This window comes from Periplaneta americana, chromosome 6 (assembly GCF_040183065.1).
Source record: "Periplaneta americana isolate PAMFEO1 chromosome 6, P.americana_PAMFEO1_priV1, whole genome shotgun sequence".
In the NCBI taxonomy this organism is placed as follows: domain Eukaryota; kingdom Metazoa; phylum Arthropoda; class Insecta; order Blattodea; family Blattidae; genus Periplaneta; species Periplaneta americana.
Window position 1 is genome coordinate 75,484,943 of NC_091122.1, and position 21,217 is coordinate 75,506,159.

The 21,217-nt window shown below is 34.1% G+C and overlaps 1 protein-coding gene across 1 annotated transcript in view; it reads right to left on the reverse strand.

Moving 5' to 3' along the window:
* The window catches only part of LOC138701420 (zygotic gap protein knirps-like), a 287,726-nt gene extending 267,415 nt beyond the window's left edge, over positions 1–20,311 (reverse strand). The window contains exon 1 of the mRNA XM_069828285.1: positions 19,419–20,311. Within this exon, the coding sequence (XP_069684386.1) occupies positions 19,419–19,535 (117 nt within the window). The 5' untranslated portion in view covers positions 19,536–20,311. The remainder of the gene's footprint in view (positions 1–19,418) is intronic.
* Positions 20,312–21,217: the final 906 nt, after the last annotated feature.

Here is a 21,217-nt window from a genome sequence, read left to right on the forward strand (position 1 = left end):
TTATAGAAAAAAAATCCATATGTACCTTTGTTCTGGTAATAAAGTATTATTATTATTATTATTATTATTATTATTATTATCTACTTGTATTCATACTTTTAAAGTTTCGGACGTTATTTCTATCACCTTCATCAACTTCTCTTCTTCGACTTTCTAGTTCGCTCTTCTTCATTATTTATATATGTTCTTCCATTTTTCATTCAGTCTTTTGACTTTTTTCCCATATTCTTAATGCAGTATCACATCATATGATTTATATGTCCACTCCAATTGTCATCTGTGGTGTGAAGTTTGTTATTAGACTCCGCATTTCTTGGCTTATTTCTAATAATTTATTCGCTTTTCTTTTCATCACAGAGTGTTATTTGTGTTACATATCTAAAAAAACTGCGTGTATTATTATATTGTTATCCTGTACTTCTGTGCAAGAGTTTACATTTCCGACCTTACATTAAAATGGAACAACCATTCTTTTAAAACATAGGTACCTGAGTTAGAGTTCTTACTTTATTACTTAAATTTATTTCAATTTCTTCTAACATGAACTGGTATCGGTACTTGATGAGTTTGTTCTTTGTATCTGTTTGTGAAGTAAAATTCACTACTATTACATACGCGGACGTGCGGTAGCGTCGCGGTTAAGGAGTAACGTTGAAAGTGAATAATTTAAAGGGAAAAATTGTTCCTGGGCCGGGTATCGATCCCGGGACCTCTGGTTAAACGTACCAGAAAGACTAGATTTGCAACGTTGACAGTATAAAGATCGCGGGTTCGATTCTTGCTGGGGTCATGGATTTTTCCATTGACCTAATCCTTCCAGGCGCACTATGGTCCTGGGGTTTACTCAGCCTCTAATGGAAATGAGCACCAGGAACATTTTCTTGTGGTAAAAGCGGCGGGCACGTAGGACTGACATCCCTACTACCATTAAATGCCGGTTGTCTGTATAGCTGGAAGCCTTAACTTCTCGCCACCCTCTGGGCTCGGACTAGCCATGAGGTTGACTTTATTTTTACTATTACTTACTTATTTACTTATATTTACTTACTGGCTTTCAAGGAACTCGCAGGTTTCTTTGTCGCCCTCACATAAACCCGCCATCGATCTCTATCCTGAGCAAGATTAATTCATTCCCTACAATCATATCCCACTTCCTTCAAATCCATTTTAATATTATCATCCCATCTACGTTTTTGCTTCCCCAAAGATCTTTTTCTCTCCGGCCTCCCAACTAACACTCTGTATGCATTTCTGGATTCGCCCATACGTGCTACATGCCCTGCCCATCTCAAACGTATGGATTTAATGTTCCTAATTATGTCAGGTGAATAATGCAATGGGTGCAGTTCTGCGTTGTGTAACTTTCTCTATTTTTCTGTAATTTCATCCCCCTTGGCACCAAATATTTTCCTAAGTACCTATTCTCAAACACCCTTAACCTCTGTTCCTCTCTCAAAGTGAGAGTTCAACTTTCACAACCATACAGAACAACCGGTAATACAACTGTTTTAATTTTTATTATTAAAACCGAGATAATTGAAATTATCTCTATGCACATTTAGGCCTACTTAATTTTGCAACATTAATTTGGATCTTTTATAATGTAAGCAAGTTAACAGTCACTATTTAGGTTTCGTCACAGATTCTGTAAGCTATTTGTAGAATATGTTTAATTAGTAATAACGACCTGTTCACCAGAAAGTTGTATATTCAGCATAATATTTTCTCCTTATTTAGCAACGTGAAAAACAAAACATATTAATAAAATTTCGTGTAGTTTACGTTAAGATGAGATTCGGGTTTTTATGTATAAGAAATAAATGTAATATTACAGTAATTTAATTCCGTTGAAAAAACAAGATAGCTTACAGTGAACAGTGGGCATCCTGAGCGGTGTGGTCAAATGAAGATATATTAGACAATTCGAAATAGGTTGAAAGAATTCACCGGGAGTCACACATCTATGAATGGAGCAATCCATGGAGCTGTACCTCACCTCTCATGTGGTTTTATTTGTAAATTAGTTCTTACTTTTACGACAATTAGATTCTAGCCTTTAGGTAATTCTGAATCAGCAATACTAACAATTGATAGTTTTAAAATTTAATTTCAAGTGGTTCCTATCGTATATAGTCAATATTAAAGAATGTTTATATCACTTATCTTTGATTAGATAAAATAGTTATAGCCATAATATAAATGTATTTGGTGCAGAATGACCGTCCGTGGTGAGCAAAATATTTAACTAAGGTGATATGAGCAAATTTTCGTTGTCATTGTGCTGTCCTATATTGCCTTAAATGAAAATGCTGCGTCATTTTGACCCATATCGCGTGGATACCACCAGCTGCTCAAGCAAAATCAAAATTACTGAAAGAGGGAACCCAGCAGAGATGTTACATCTCTCATTAATTCCTCATTGAAAGCGATTATTATTGTTTGATCATCAAGAGGGATGTTCTACAGTCGAAATGTAGCAGAAAATCGTCATTTCTTACTTTCTAGGTGAGTCATGTTTGAATATTTTGTAGTTAAGAATGTAGAAAATATTAAAGTGTTTGAAATTATAAATGCCTGTCTCTCGGAAACCTTGCGTGATGGGGAAAACCCGATATCATATTTGAATTCAGGAGAAAAAATACTATCAGAATCACATACTTTTCTTTCTGAGATAAAAAAAAGTCTTTTTTATTTCTCAGTGTTATTGTCACAAAAATAACCTACCGTATATTTATTTATTAAGTACTACTCAATTTTAAAAGTTTTCAGAGATGACTCAAACTACAGCATTTGTGACCATAAATCTTGCTACCCCTATTCGATTACTCGCAGATCAGTGGATATACATCCTTACACGTACGAGTTCTCCATTGTATAGCTACTGCGTGTCTGTATTTGTTTTGTGTGGCTATTGTTTTGTCGTCTGTGGCTAAAATCCTAGCGCGCTGGCCTTCCATCTAGAAGGCCCGAGTTCGATCGCTGGTAGGTCTGGGTGGAATTTGTGATATAGACAAAACAGACGTTGTAGAGCGTTTTCCTCGGGGAAATCCTGTTTTTCTTTTTAACCCCTTCAGACTTGAATTTATATTAAACAAAATTGAAAAAAAGAAAACTGGTCACATAATCATTCTGAGAATCCAAAATTCCCAAATCAAGTCTTCACAGAAAATAAAAATTTGGGGACAATTTTGACCCCTAGGGCTCCAAAACTTTAAATTTTATTTTTAATTCAGGTATAGAAATGTTTCAAAAAATAATATTCTCCATTTCTATCACACTGAATTTTTCAAAATATTTAAAAGTATCGAAGACATTCCAAAAAAGAAAAAAAGAAACAATGTATTCTATAATGTACATCAGGCCTGAAGGGGTTAATTTCCAACAACACTCTTCACTTCTCGTTTCATCTATCATCTGTAATAATAAAAATAGGTTGGAGTTATGTCTGGGTGTAGTACGGGTTTCAGATGTTGTTCTAGCTTCTAAAGGCTTGGGGCTCTGGATTCGGGCTTGTCAATAGCCGATGAAACCTTACCTATAGCCAGAAGTAAGGATGGCTCGTCTGTCAGCGTCAGATTCACGAATGCCACCCGGACCATCGTCGGACTTTGACAATCATCCCATAAAAGACGTATAATGAGCATAAAACAGCCTAAGTGTAGTGATCAATCCCGCATCCAGCCTTCGTGAAATCAATCAATCAAGTTAGCCTATTATTTTGTGTGTGTATATATATATATATATATATATATATATATATATGTATGTATTCTTATTAGAGGTCCACACCTGTGGAGTAACGGTCAGCGCGTCTGGCCGCGAAACCAGGTGGCCCGGGTTCGGTTCCCGGTCGGGGCAAGTTACCTGGTTGAGATTTTTTCCGGGGTTTTCCCTCAACCCAATATGAGCAAATGCTGGGTAACTTTCGGTGCTGGACCCCGGACTCATTTCACCGGCATTATCACCTTCATCTCATTCAGACGCTAAATAACCAAAGGTGTTGATAAAGCGTCGTAAAATAACCTACTAAAATTTAAAAAAAAAAATCTTATTGATAGATACTTATTAGTGGAGAAAAATTCGTTCCGGCACCGGGCATCGAACCCAGGACTCTCAAGTAGGCGCGCTGAATGCTCTTTCCATCTGAGCTGTGCCGGAACCCGATCCACAGCGCCGGCCGAACTCTCCTCCAGCATAGCTCAGATGAATAGAGCATTTAGCGCACCACGCTGAGGGTCCTGCGTTCGATTTCCAGTGCCGGAACAATTTTTTTTTTCCGCTAATAAGTAGTATTTGTATCGTATTGAATACAAAATCAAGGGATCGCACTTCATTTGAATGAGTTCACATTGTAACAAGAATGGCAAAGGAACAAGTTGAAGTGTCAACCCTTCATGTATGGAGACGATAATAATAATAATAATGGATTAACACAAGGAATGTTAACCATACCTTAAACAATGCTATGCGACTAATATAAATCTGAATAATTTCTAAATATATCACAGTTCACAAATATGCGCGCTTCACTCACAATTGTATAATCAACGTCGCAATGGTTAATATTAAATTAAAAATAATGATACTAGAACGACATGTCATATTATGGTAACACTCTTCATTTCAGATTTGTTTTAAAGTGACATGTATTTTATTAACATTATTCATAATCTTCCAACAACACTTAATGTATAGATTATTTTAATCATTGTTTAATGAAATAAGCAACATATTTCCAACAGAAATCTCTCATAGGCACACACACAAATGTATATACAGTAGAGTATCGATTATCCGAATAACGATTAACCGAAACATCGCTTAACCGAAAGCGTTCCAATCGGCAAATTCAAATTAGAGCGCGCGCCATGTAGAAGTTCCGCTAGCGCTATTTGCGAGGTTTGGCTGCAGAAAAACGAGTCTAGCTCTGACGCAAAAAAAAAAAATTGGACTTCTTTTCCTAAACTGTAGGTCTACTTTAATGGCCATTTTGAACTTGTCAATCTAGGCTAATCAGTTCTCGGTTTTATTTGTAAAACGTGTGATACAAAATATATACTGTATGTACAATTTTGCGTTTAATAACAGTGTTTCTATGTTTCATACTGCTCCTATGACACCGGTACAATTTGTTTTCGTAAATGATCGGTTATCCGAACACTCCCTGTCCCCAATTGTTTCAGATAATCGATGCTCTACTGTATAAGCGCCGGTTTCAAACATCTCCCTCAATATCTGAATTGGCATAATTTTCTTTAAGTTAAAATTTAATTGAAATAAATATTTATTTAGACTGGGAAGTTTTTAAATTTATATCATTACACGTATATTTTAACTCATAACGTTGTTGTAACTTTATTTTTTTTATTCATTTCACAGCATTTAAGTTTTAACCTATTACTATTTTACTTCTTTGAAATGTTCTACCTCCACATATCCATGTATTTTAAGAATACAATATTAACACGTATGAAGGGTTTAGAGCCTTAGCGGGCCAAGCGCCATTTATTAAAAACGGAGATAGCAAGGGTTAAAGTTAAGTAAATACCATAATTTAATGGAGATTAACATATAATTTAATTTTAATGTGCATACTTTATCTTATTTGCTATATGTTTTGTTAAATTATGGTACTCACTTAATTTTAACTCTTGTTTTCTCCGTTTTTAATAAATGACGCTTGGCCCACTATGGCTCTTAACCTTTCATATATTATATTGTAGGCCTATTCCTAAGTGATATAGTGCTAAAGTTGTGTAATCAAGATGCATATATTTTAAATTCATCAACCTTGTACTTATTTACAATATGTAAGTTGATAACAATGTCAGAATAAACAAATAAGTTAATATGAACTTATTAAGAATATCAAAACTTCTTCTCCTTCTTCCCTACAAGGATTAGGCAATTTGCCCGTTTTGGTTTCACAATTGTTGTTTCCAGCGTTTCCTAGCTCGTCCTCAATCTTTTTTTCTCCTCCGCATATAGTTTAAAACTACTTTGGGAAGTCTATTGTCTTCCATTCTTAACAAATGCTCAGTCCAATTTCGTCTATGTCTATTATTGTATTACCTACTGATTCAATGTTCAATTCTACTCTTATTTCATAATTACTTATTCTATCCAATCTTATACAGGCTTTAATACTCCTGGGAAATCTCATTTCTGCAGATTGAAATTTACTTATTTGTCTTTGAGCTGATACTCAGGTCTCGCTGCCAAGAAGCAATGTGGGTAATGCCATCACCTTATAAAATTTCATTTTAGTCTCCTTCCTAATTTTATTTCTAAAATTTCTGTGTGTGGTCTCACATATTGCTTGAAATTTACCGATATTTAGAACTCATTTCAAAGCTAAGGCATCTAAAATTAGACAGTTGTTTCAAAATTCCATTTTCTATTACAATTCTGGATCTAACTGGGTCTTTTCCCTTGAAGGCCATTATTTTCATTTTCTTAATTGAAATTTTAAAAATATAGGATTTACATTAATTATTTAAAAGGTACATGAGCTTTTGTCAATCATTTTCACTTTCTTGGATTATTATTTCTGCAGTGCTTGGGAAAAGTGGCATAAGTCACTTTCCACAAACATTATTTATTAATTTATTGATAACTTACGAAACATCTGCTCGCTTGGAAAAAGAGAAATAAGTATTTCTCCCATTACAATAATTCATACAGAAGAAAATCAAATCGACATAAACCAGTGTGAAGACAGTTTTTTTTTCCTTCTCCTGTAAAATTAACATTTTTGACTTGTGCCACTTTTCCCGAGCACTACAGATTTGATCATCCACAAACAGAAGAGCATTTATATAAATATCCGCTGATAATTTAATATTCGGATCTACTAAAATATTCCATTCCTTTAAAATGTTGTCTATATATATATATATATATATATATATATATATATATATATATATATATATGTATAGACAACATTTGATGCAGGCCCATATAAAGAATGGGCGATAGCCTGCAATATTGTCTAAAGCCTGCATCAATACTTTCAAACTTTCCAGAGGAAATAAATCCCAATCAACAATTAATATAGCCTAAAAAAGAAGACATTACTTAATATAAAACTTTCATGCAGACATTTATTCAAATCGAGGAAGGTTGGTATTACTGCCAAGAGATGACCAAATAATGTCTAACTTGAAAGTTAGCTGTTTCGCAGTACATCTAACAAGTTGCACTGTTATACATTTATTTTTGCTAATTATCTTCATCTGTAATTCTGTCGTCGATTTGCAAAATGGGACACGTCCAAAATGACAACCAGTTGGGAAATAGCAAAAAAAAAAACATAATAGACTTAAAAAATTAAAATGATGTGTACGTACCCATAGTGATCTAATTAGAAAAAAAAATATATGAGCATTTTAATTTGTTAACTTAGTTATAGTTTGTACGATTTTCCAACACTTTGTAATTTTGGACATGTCCTCTTTTGCAAATCGACGACAGAATTATAAAATGACAGGATTATGATACCAAATAAGAAAATATATTTGAAAAGTAAAGATTTTTGCCTTTTCAAGACAGTGTCAAAGTGCCAAATAACGCAAACCACTCGATACAATTCATAATAATAGCCAGTATTCGAAATGGAACTTAAATTATACGATTATAAATTATTTTTTTCCAAATAAAGTCTTTCACTTCTGTTGAAATTAGGCCATTTGACCTTTCTCATCTCCAGCATTAAACTGATCTTTCCAAAGATTATTAGTTTGTCTGCATTTAGCCTTTCTTTTAGCAAGAAACCTAAAAGCTTATATGGTGCTCTCTGGTTGCATTCTAGTCATGTGATCATACCAATTTTTCCCGGTAAATGTCAATAATGAAAACGATATTCTGCGTAGTTTATGTAGCTTGTTACGGATATCTTCATTTCGTTACTGATTGAGGAGTGGATATTCCTCCAATGATCTCAAGATTGAAACTCTAATGTCCCTAGTCTTTTCACATGTGATGACGTAAGGGTCCTCTAAAAACATAGAATATATATACAGTTCAAAACTATTGCAACCATCTTCGGAATTGAATTACTGTTAGAACCATTAAGATTTGCATCTTAGTTTTCGAACACCGTTTCGGTATCCTGAGAGAAACTAATTATTATTATAAACAGAATTATTTCTTGTGAATTTTTCAAGTTTCAAAACATTTCACACCACACCTGGTCTTGTATCGAGATGTATTCCTATCACAAAGTAATTTCCTGTGAGTGAACTATTGAAGGAAAGCTTATTACATTCGTATTTCAGCATTCATATATTATTAGATTCTGATTTTGTAAATAGAGGAACATTAGAAATACTTTGATATACTTATAAGTTTAATTATTTTATGGAACTTCGTTAAAAATTAATAATTTTACCGTTAAAACCCGAAATCCATCAAAACCAGTTTCGACTAAGGTATTTGATGTAAATATGGCCAATGCAGATAATAATATGGCCACATTACTGTCCTAGAACTAATTGATATGATATCCAATAGTCAGTGTCAGTATGTCGAACCACGTGTTAGGGAGTGTACATAATCAGCGACATTAGTGGATAATAGCAGAACTGCATCCACAGGCCTTCATTATTTGATTTGTGGCAAAGAATTAAGACGGTGTTATTATATTGTTGTTAGCAAGTTTGTCTTTATTTCCTTTCAAGCAATTGGTAATTATAGTTTCTACTTATCATTTTCTCTCACTGCCAAACTTCGTAACAGTCTCCAAATATGTCAAAGAAAGATGCCGAGAAGGATACTAGGCTTATCACTGAGGGACAGAGTTCCAAACGAAGTGCTACAAAAGATGTCAGCAAATAAAGATCCAGCACTGCAAGCCACCAACACCAAATGGAAGTGGGGAGGCCATGTTGCACGCCTTAGAGACGGAAGATGGACTCAAAAAACACACTATGGGATCCCCGCATTGGCAAGAGATCACCTGGAAGACCAAGAAGAAGATGGGCCGACCTCTTCAGTGAACGAGTAGGAAGCCCTTGGTGAAGCAGAGCAAGACATAGGGAAGACTGGAAAAACCTAGGAAGACAAGTGAACAGCGACTAAAATCAATGCGACAGAAACAAGTGAACATTACCAAACAGTGCAGAATATCAACCAAGTGAACAATTCCAAGGTTATAAACATCTCTTACGCGGAGTAGCTCACCGCGTGAGACAAATAGAGCTTTCCCTCTATAGGAGGAGGCCTTTGCCCTTAACGGGGCATTTTTAGGCTAATCATTTCATTTCATTTCATTTTCACTAATCATTTTATAACTTGTTCAATGCTCGTTACAGACATCCATTGCTTATTTAAAATGAATTCGTATTAAACTGAAAAATAGCTGATTCTTCGAATTGTGCTGGATGCAGGTAATATGGCCACATGGCTATGCGATTGTGTGTAATTTGTGTTGTGTACGTACTGTACATGCATCAAGAATGTGTTGGACTCACAAAAGACTTATTTATTTGTCACATATATACCCATTGATATATATATATATATATATATATATATATATTTTTTAATTTTTGTGTTTGTTAACTTTGTCTTTTCTTTTTTTCAAATTGTAATGTTTTATAAACCTAGCCACAAATTATTTCTGGGAATATTTTTTGAAGCCAAGAACCATTATTTTCAATTCAAACTTAATTAATCAACAATAAATGTTTTTATTTCCAAAATAATGAATTTTCTTTCTTCTGGCCATATTACCTTCATATGAGCATATTACCTACTCAATGCAAGACTTTTCAAAATGTAAAAAACTAAGCACTCTGGTTTATAGAAAATTATTGGATTATTTTTCTGTGTATGCATAAAGAATCATAGTTCATACAAACACACGAACTTTTTATTTAGAATATAACACAGTCATGAAAAAATTAATTCAAATTAAGATGGCCGCATTATCTTCAAGTAGGGTAAAGGCTGGTAATACTGTGATACGAATAATACTGTGATAATTCTTTTTGAGAATCTATTACAATTTTACTGAGCGAGAGAAGGACCAGTTTTGTGGAGCAACTTGTCCACGAACATTCCCTTAATACTTTGACGCAAAAAAACGATCTTCCTCTCGTTCAGTAAAATTGTAATAAATTCTCAAATAGAAATATCACAATATTACTCATACCACAATATTACCAACCTTTACCCTATATCTTAGTAAAAACTAGTTTTAAAAACGTAGATAGGTAGAAAGCGCGCTTTCGTAAGATCTAGAATCAATGACAGGTTAGGTTTGGTTTATTTAGATTTACCAAACGAAAGTCTAAATGTACCAAACCTAACTTGTCATTGATTCTAGATCTTACAAAAACTCGTTTTCTATGTAGGCCTATCTACATTTATATTATTTCAATGTACCGAAGTACATATGATATTTCCATGCAGATATTCTGCGTCATCATACGATGGAAGAGTAATGGAACGGAGAAAAATTCTCTCCGGTGCCGGGATTTGAACCCGGGTTTTCAGCTCTACGTGCTGATGCTTTATCCACTAAGCCACACCTATGACGTAGTGCAAAGGGCGGCCACTAGAGGGAACCCAAGAGTTGGAACTCAATCAGAGACGATTCTGTTCGGCGTCGGGGTTGTATCCGGTGTGGCTTAGTGGATAAAGCATCAGCACGTAGAGCTGAAAACCCGGGTTCAAATCCCGGCGCCGGAGAGAATTTTTCTCCGTTCCATTACTCTTCCATCGTATGATGACGCAGAATATCTGCATGGAAATATCATATGTACTTCGGTACATTGAAATAATATATATGATATGCGTAAATCACGAAGTGATTTAAGACGGCGCTAATTCCGTCGGATCCCGGCCAACTAGTCACTCATAACGAGTGCACCTGAGCACATGTGTCGACTTCGGTCCTATGTTCATAGACACCTATGACGTAGTGCAAAGGGCGGCCACTAGAGGAAACCCAAGAGTTGGAACTCAATCAGAGACGATTCTGTTCGGCGTCGGGGTTGTATCCGGTGTGGCTTAGTGGATAAAGCATCAGCACGTAGAGCTGAAAACCCGGGTTCAAATCCCGGCGCCGGAGAGAATTTTTCTCCGTTCCATTACTCTTCCATCCTATCTACATTTGTTTAAAGTAGTCTTTACTAGTTAAACTAGTTTTGGCGGATTTCAGGTTTTAACGGTAACATAATAATATAATGCAACTAGAAAAATTATAAATTAAATCTAATATCCTATTTTTTGGATTACAAAAACGCCCTTTTCATGCAGTCTAGATAGCGAAAGTTCAGCTCGTTAATTGAGCGCGCAGTAAATGATACACTCCAATATCAGTTCAAGAAAATGAACTCTAAACAACAGTCACTCACATCACGATAAAGGAACTGAATTTCTACGAAACGCGTGAAACATGATCAAGGACTGAACTTCTACGACACGCGCAAAACATGATGATGGAGTTGAACTTCCACGAAACGCGTGAAGCATGATCAAGGAACTGAAATGCTACGGCAAGCGTGAAACATTATGAAGGATCTGAATTGCTAAGACATGCGTGAAGCATGATGGAGGAACTGAACTGTTACGACACGCGTGAAATATGATGAAGGAACTGAACTACTGCAAACGATTAAAACATGATGGAGGAAGTGAACTGCTGCCATATTCGTAAAACATGATGAACTGAGCTGCTGTGACACGTGTAAAACATAATGAAGGAACTGAACTGTTACAACACGCGTGAAACATGTTGTAGGAACTGAACTGCTACGACACGAGCAAGACAAGATGAACTGAAGTTTTGCGATATGCGTAAAACATGATAAAGTGGACTATTGCGATATGAAAACGTAAATGTCATTTTCTTGACTATGGAATATTATTGTTAATTTATATTAAATTTTAGCTTTTCAATATTAGTTTAGCAAAGTACGGTACGCGAATTCAACTATTTTCAATCAACTTATGTTAATTCAATTTATAAATATTATGGTGGGGGAGGCTAGCTAGGATAGCGTATGTAGAAAATTAGTGAGATCTGAAAATGGAATATACACAAGAAACAGACATAATGACGAACATATTGGACAATGGTGTAGTATGTTTTAGTAACAAGTATTATGGTGGGGTAGGCTAGCTAGGATAGCGAAGTATAAAATGTAGAAAATTAGTGAGATCTGAAAATGGAATATACACAAGAAACAGACATAATGACGAACATATTGGACAATGGTGTAGTATGTTTTAGTAACAAGTATTATGGTGGGGTAGGCTAGCTAGGATAGCGAAGTACAATATGTAGAAAATTAGTGAGATCTGAAAATGGAATATACACAAGAAACAGACATAATGACGAACATATTGGACAATGGTGTAGTATGTTTTAGTAACAAGTATTATGGTGAAGTAGGCTAGCTAGGATAGCGAAGTATAAAATATAGAAAATTAGTGAGATCTGAAAATGGAATATACACACGAAACAGACATAATTACGAACATATTGGACAATGGTGTAGTATGTTTTAGTAACAAGTATTATGGTGAAGTAGGCTAGCTAGGATAGCAAGTATAATATGAATAAAATTATTGAGATTTGAAAATGGAATGTAACAAAAAACAGATATAATAACGAACATATAGGACAATGGTGTAATATGTTTTAGTAACAAGTATTATTAGAAACAGTGTGTGTTCGATATAAGTGAACTGAAAATCAAGAACAGAGTTGTGAAAGTGTTAATTTTGAATTATCTAAATTAAGTTGTTAGGTTTTAAAGGTGGGAATACTGATCAATTTAAATGGAGTCGAAAGTTAAATTATAAGAGCGTCTACAAAAGGTATATTTGTAATGAATGTAATTGTGGCACCGGATACAAAATTGTAAGGTCCACGTTACATGGATGTAAATGTTGACATCAAATATATCATATCATATCATATCATATCATATCATATCATATCATATCATATCATATCATATCATATCATATCATATCATATCATATCATATCATATCATATCATATCATATCATATCAATTCATTTTATATTTTTATTGCATTTTTTGCACACATTTTAGACAAACTGAAATAAACTTGCGACGCAATTGTCGCTAGATGTGTTTTACGAAATAACAATAAATAAATATTTAATCACTTGAGGAATAACAGTAGCATAAGCTTTCAAATTCTTAATTGTGAATGCCATTAAACTTATAAATAAAGTCATGAAAACATTAGGTGCGGTACATATTCTTCAACGGTATTGTGTCGGCGGCACTCGGCGAGCTGTAGTGTATGCGCGCGTCCCTGCCGTAGCCGAGACTTCCGGCAGCTTTGTAACTTGTAAAGCCGAAACATGTCAGTGATTAAATTTCTATCGACATTTATTTTACAACTCTTTGAGGTAGTACATTTTATAAGTATAAGAAAATTTTATAAGTATAAGTATATTCGAAATAAATATAATATTGCCTCAGCATAACAATTAAGTTAAAAGTATTGTTATAATCAATTAATTTGTAAAAATATTTGTATCAACTTTATCTGAAAATTGATGATGTGCTATCATTTAAATATCTCAAATTAAAATAATAGACTTATTGATATTTTACCAATTGATAAAAAAATACTGGAACACAATGAATACAATTTGCCTCACTACTTACCATTTAATTAACATATCTGGAACTTCTAATTTAAAACTAAAGTATGATTTGAAAAAACACATAGACCAAAAGAGGTTATATTTAATTTTTGATAATACTGAGCTTTACGATTGAAAAATTAAGAAAAAAAAAAACAAATATTTTTGACGTTGTCGAGTAAAGTTATCCTCCGAAAACCGTAAATATAAAATAGGCTATGTAATTTATAAAATATTTCTTAAGCTATACTACATGATAATCAATTCGATATTCTACGTCTTCTCAGAATATCAAAATAAGTAACTTTACTATTGTTACATAAATTCTTTCTTACCACGAATAATGTTAAAACTTTACAATGACTTAATTTTCATGAACAAATTATATGTCAGCAGGTAGAGTCTATACGAAGGCGCACGTACATATGCATAATTAGCAGTCCCAATAAGTATATTATAATTTTCATTTTAAATAATACGTTAGCTCAAAATCTCATCCTTTGCGGTACAGAAAATACTGCCTATACACTACATAAATGTATTGATTACATAAGTCAAAATTTAAATCTTCACACGTTTAACAGACATATTGAAGAATATATACAATGATGAGCATTATTAACCATATTATAAACCTATCACATGAATGAAAATGGATATACAAATATTTTAACATGATCCTATAAGGAAGACATCTTGTAAATGTTATGTCTGCAAAGGAATTATATTACTTCCACCGATAAAGCGACAGATTATGGACTTGAAAAGTCTATGTCTAGGCGAATATGAAAGAATGGTTCCGGAGTCCACTGAGCATCCTTTAAAATGAATACCGTACATTTTCCGATCGTAAAATTTTCCCTCTTCTGACGTCGAAATAATTGAATCGAGGATTGCAGAAACAACACATGTCATGAAAAAATAAATTTTTCAGTAGTCACAAAAACAGTATTACTGGTGGTAGACCACATCATTGGTTATAGTACTGGCTTCTTCACACAGAAGCCTAATAGATGTGTCGTTTTATAGAAAATTTATTGGAATCTAATGAATTGTTAATGAAATCAATATATATTAGCTTGACATGTGCTGTTTCTGCAAGGAATCAAAATTGTAGTATAATAATTTTAGTTCAACTAAAGTGTATTTGCCAAATTATGGATATAATATATGCATAGGCCTACTGTGTACTTAATACATAAGTTCAGCATATAAATGAACTTATTTTTCCACAAGAATATTATTGTAAAATTCTTGATACTCATGTGGTATATAACGCATTAGTTTGCGTATATCGTCAAGCTTCTCTCTTTGAATTGGCACGATTTTGTCTGGATATGCCAATGAAGAAGGTAAATATGGTATTCTCCTTTGTACTTACAAGGAAACATTCTCACTGGGGGCAGATAAAAAAATTAATCTTCTTTCTTCCATCATTCTAATAATGTCAAAAGAAGTGCTTACACAAATTTTGGCCACTCGAGTGGAATTACGAAGGCCGTAAAAAGTAAGTTTCCTTGGGACCGTTTACAGAAAGGAACAGAATTTCATGGAAAGTTTCATTGGAACAGATATAGCAATTGTTGAGTTGTTTTTCATCGTATTCACCACCAGAATTGAGACATTTGTCATTCAGTGGGATCAATTTTTGTATCCTTGTGTCGTAGATGTCTGCCGTCTGGGATCGGAACCAATGTGTCGGCACATGTCTTTGACATTAGTTGTTTCTGCGCGCTTCCAGGATTTCACAGGTCTCCAAATGTGAGACGGCTACATTGACATATGTGGTTTCTGCACGGAATGATAGCCCTATATCAACAGTCCTTGAAACTCGAATAAACTCATTTCGCCACAAATAGAGACCAGAATTGAAGGGTTCAGAGCCATAGTGGGCAAGCGCCATTTGTTAAAAACGGAGAAAGCAAGGGTTGAAGTTAAGTGAACACCATAATTTAATGAAGATTAACATATCATTTAGTTTTAATGTGTATACTTTATATTACTTGCTATATGTTTCCATTGAATTATGGCAATAACTTCATTTTAACCCTTGTTTTCTACGGTTTTAGTAAATGGCGCTTGGCCCACTATGGTTCTGAACCCTTCAATTTAGTTACGGAAGATGAAGTAAATGGGTAAAATTTTACTAAAAATAATGAGAGACAATAACAATACATAGAGTGGCAAGTTACGTAAATCAGCTTTCAATTACAAAGCAACAGTAAGTTATTTACAAACTTAACTTAGCTATAAAGCTAAGAATTGAAGAAAAAGATAAAGCTTATAAAGCAATAATGAGATCAAATCTCAGTTTCAGAAAGGATCCTGAAATTCTAATTTCTGTTGGCCGGAATAAGTAAAAAATATTTACCAACTTCCGGTTAGAATTTTATAATTAAGTGCACCTATTAACCCATCAACGACTTTATGTTTTAATAAAATAGAAATATAATCGTTACCTCCAAAATGTAAATAATTCTAGGAAATGGAATTAGTAATGGAATATATAAAATAACAATAAAACATTATTTAAATTGTTATGTTCTGTCTACTTAGTCATTGTATTTTTTCAAAATATCAGCGTAACTTCATACAAGAACATTTTCAACAGATCGTCTTACTACTTCCCAATGTTCCCATCTTTATGTATTTGTTTATACTTCCCTACCTCGCGCGGTCCAAACCCCTCATGCCGTCTACAGAGTGACGTAGCTTATGTTATAACACATTCCAGTGAATGAAATAGTTCCTGATGTTCTCATGTTTCGACAGTCTCTTTTGTGCGTCTTAAAATCCTTCAAAACGAGCAACGCTATACCTTCATCTCAAATTCTTCTTTAACTGAAGAGCGACGTTGGGGGTCAACTGTGTCTATGTTACACTTCTCGAACCACAAAATAACGACAGAATGTTCATGTGCAATGATCTGTTTCATAAAATATCGTCGTTGTTCCGGCAATAACTCCCATGTGACATATTTATCGATTTTCAGATTTTTGCTCTATTAAATAACTTAAATAGTTATAGGTACAGCAAATAATAAAATCTCCTATATGTAATTCTATTTTTTTCTTTCGAAATGTAAGAATTCACAATCTCCTATGCACTACTGCCATAGAACAATAAATGTGTTTTCTCTTCCTACTGAAAAATTTCATATTTTGCACATACGAGTTATTGCAGGAACAACAACGATATGCAAAGATGTACGCTGTAAATTTTGGATATCAGTCGCATTACTTTGTTACATCGTGAAAATATAAAAAAAAACTGTATTATAATAAAGTTTTTCACATTAAGAATACATCAAACTGAAAATGGAGGAGATAGAAGAGATAGAGGCATGGAGATTTCAATGCTAGTGTAGGCGTAAAACTTAACTTATAAGTTACATTTTATATAGCAAATGATTAAGTTTTCAATTTTTAACGGCGACAGAGACGATGACTGATAATCGTGACACATATTATTATTATTATTATTATTATTATTATTATTATTATTATTATAGTTTATGTTACAGAAGGACTATTTTACCCTCACTAGCACCATAATTACTTATAATAATTATCGTAGTAAATGAATAGAAAGAAATCACGAAATGCCTCACGATTAAAACATTATTCCTTACACCTAGCAAGTAATTATGATAATTTAGGCCTAATCAGTTTTTTAATCTATAGACACTAATCAAAAAGACGTGAAGATACAATGTTAAAGATTCTGTAGTATAATTAAAATTGTAGAGAAACCAAACTGAATAATGTGTTTATAAAAATTTACATATGATACACCCGTCAAACTCAGGTCCATAATATTATGAACCTGTGGATTACTTTAATTCACGGTTGAGGTTATCTTTGATGAGCAGAAAATATAACACGATATTTGTGTTATTTAATTATCTTATGAAATCTCAATCAGCAGAACTAATATAAGCCTATTCGGGTTTCACCAGACTATACATTCCGCATTGTAACAGCGCAAAAGACACGCAACGAAGTGTGATCGCCGAAATAGTTGTCTGTTACTGATGCTGGGATTTTTGGTAAAATATTCATAGCGCAATTACAAATGTAAATTAACTGGCCATGTTATTACTTTCGCCGTGACAGTAGATAAAGTTCAGGTTTACAATTTTGCTTATTTATTTGCCGTAAAGTCGTGCGTTACAGGTCCGACTGATGAGGCATGAATATGTAAAAGATAAGAATATTTCCATCATCCGCATTTATGCAAGCACAACATTTACAATGGGTGTTCGAAATTACATCTAAGGACAAATGCTTAATAATACATGGTAGACAATAATAATCACAAATAAAATCGATATCATATTCAAAGAAGAGCGTTCTTTTGGGGAGAATCGTATATATAGGACTAGTACGTACACGTCACTAGGAATATTCAATACCATTAAGGGGAGGCAGAGGTGAAATTTTCGAAAAAAACTGAAGAAAAAATGAAAATTTGGTTTTTTCCATTTTTATTATCTTTATTTTGATATTCCGATGTTAGTTTTTGATTTTGTGCCCTTAAAAGTATGAAATTAAAACCACGATAACTGTATTACTATATTATTCCCATAATAAACTAATACTTATCATTATTTATATACCTTCTCTGAACATATAAATAAAAAGAAATATTGAAAATGTCTTACAATATGATGCATGGAGCATTTTATATCAAACGATATAAAGTTTTATAAAATTATTAATATTTACAGAACTATTATACTTAGAAAGTTGAAACTTGGTATGTCCATTACTAATAACATACTTAGTATCCATGATCAATTTCAAACAAATCGGATAAATTTTGTGGATTTTGAAATATTCACCTCTGTCTCCCCTTAATCAATTGTTGATCAATTTCTTATTCGGAATATATTAAATGTTTGGAAATAAATTAAACATTCAGTATACTAACTTGTGCAACATTTTAGCTGCTTATTTGTCACTACGCTCGCTGTCAGATATAATCTCAAAATACATTTTAGTAACATTAATAGATTTGAAATAAATTTCTCATACCGAAAGATAACAGCCTTTTACAGTATTCATCGTCTACATTCAAAGTTTGTGTTCTTTGCCCGTTCTATTTTACTCTTTTGACGGTAATTATTGATCATCATTAAGACGAAAGAGGACGTATTATACAGAACGTGAAAAAAAAACACGCACCTCCGATGGTAGGGACATAAATTTACATCTTTCTATCGGGAATTCTATTCTGGTACGCTGAACTTGTCGCTCTAGCACTAGAAGTTGCCACTTATCATTTGTAATGTATTCAAGAAATCTTATAGGGGAGAGTCGGGTAGTATCGGACATCGGGTAATATCGGACAGTGAGTTTCTTTCATCTACTACACAATGATAGTACCTGATTGACATGATTACGTTTCTGTGATGTCGCATAGCGAAACGTAACCATGTCATTCAGGTACTACCATATGGCGGTAGATGAAAGAAACGCACTGTCCGATACTACCCGACTCTCCCCTACAGATATCTGTGACAGAAATGTGAAAAAAAAATGGCACTGGAATGTAACATATTTCTAATTTCTAAGCTATATACTTGGAATACGATTCATTTAACTCTTTTGATACACGTAATGATAAGGGACATCGTTAATTTGTATTAGCAAGACAGTCCAATCACAAAATCAACCATGCGTTACCAACTAATAGGCTACTACACAATACTAAATGTCATTCGTACCTTTCCGCTCGCTTATTGAATACATACTGTATATCGAGAGGTTTTACATACCACGTCAGTGGACGCGGACGCGACGGCCGTCGCTGGTCCCCACCACCTGGCGCCGGTCGCGGAAGGCGTAGTCGATCCTGCACTGCTGGGCGCTGAGCAAGCGTCGGCGGCGTCCATCTGCCTCCAGCATCCCTGTCATTCACATGTTCCCACACTCACACAGTCCAGGACCTGACTCCTTTGAACAGACTGCTGTTTTGTCTCGGCTTAAAATCTAATTTATCGGTCGCCAGAGTTAGATCTCATATCGCAACTGTCGTTTTTTGCACACACAATGATCACTCCAGAGGCACTTTCAGGATGTCGCTTCACACGCGCGCAGAATCTTCTTGATGTTATTTCTTGATGTAATATAAGTGCTCCAGCTGTAAGTCTTTTCTTCCTACACAATCTCGCATACTTGCTTTTAGTTCCTAATTTAAAAATATGATATTATTATATGTAATAAACTTAATCACTAAAATATAAAGGTACAACTGACTGTCATGCGTATGAATTAGTTTAAACGGCACCATTAAAGCGACTAGATAATTGTTTCACTTTCGAAAGAGAGCAGTTACAATATTTATATTTCAAACATTACTCATAAAAATTTTAAAGTGTTGTCGCGTAAAGATTTTTCGTGCGACAACTAACACTAAATATATCAACGAGATATTCTGTAGATAAGACGAAAACTGCGTTTGTCACATGGCACGTAATGTACTACTCAAGTGCGTGAACTTGGAACGCAATAAGATTGGATGACTGTGCGTCGAAGTCGCCCACTGACTGGCCGTCGTTGAAGGGGCCTTCCACCTGGCCGCCGGTGCGATGCCGTTGTGTGGATTCCTCTTCGTTCTTCATAGCAAAGCAATCTCCCTCCAACCCCTTCCACTTGCCATCAGCATGGTCCAGTATACCGCCGGCCAGGTATAACGTCTAACTTCGACCATCATCCGCCAGAGAGAGACACGTGTCGGATCATCTTCACAGTATCCGCCTCTTCATCTCCGAAGCTGGTTTGGTTACTGCCGCCTCACTGCGTAGTGGGCACTGACATCACACTCTCCATCCTACAAGCTTTACAGTTTGCAAATATGAACTGAATTCTTCGAAATCATCCTTCGGAACATTTAGCAAATATGTGCGAAAATTACGTGTTGGGATTTCCAGATTTATTGATACATCAAATAGCATCTCTTCAAAGAAATATGAAACTTCGTTCATCAAACTATCGAGTAAATATTTTCAAAAATTTAAATCATGTAATTCATTAAATAATGTAAGAATTATATTGTTCGTTGTACGTGAAAGTAAATTAGGCACCAGAAAATTCGTTCTTCACTCAAACAGCTGCAGCTATTAGGAATGTAAAACTGCATATATTTAAAAAATGCAATTGGAGAGGTCGCGGGAAAAACGATGAATGTCACATTTCTGTTAAGGATTAGTTGAGCCGTTCAGAGCAGAAGTGGTGTAAGTCAAAAATGGGTAATGAGAGTTAAAGTAAACTTTCTGTAAAATACAACGCAAAATAACAATTAATATTCAATTTATTTTAATTATTAGTTGCCATTGAATAGCAAGAAGGACATATTAATTGCTACTTTGAGCTGTATTTTAAACAATTTTTACTTTAAACCTCATTACCCAATTTTGACTTACACCACTTTTGTTCTGAACGGCTCAGATAATGATCTAATTGAGTCTATAACTGCAAGATGTAGTGCTGTTTCTATAGAAAATACAGGAAAGGATTACTGTATTTGTGGTGATAATTTTCCTTTTCACCATTTTTCATAAGAACAACATTAAAT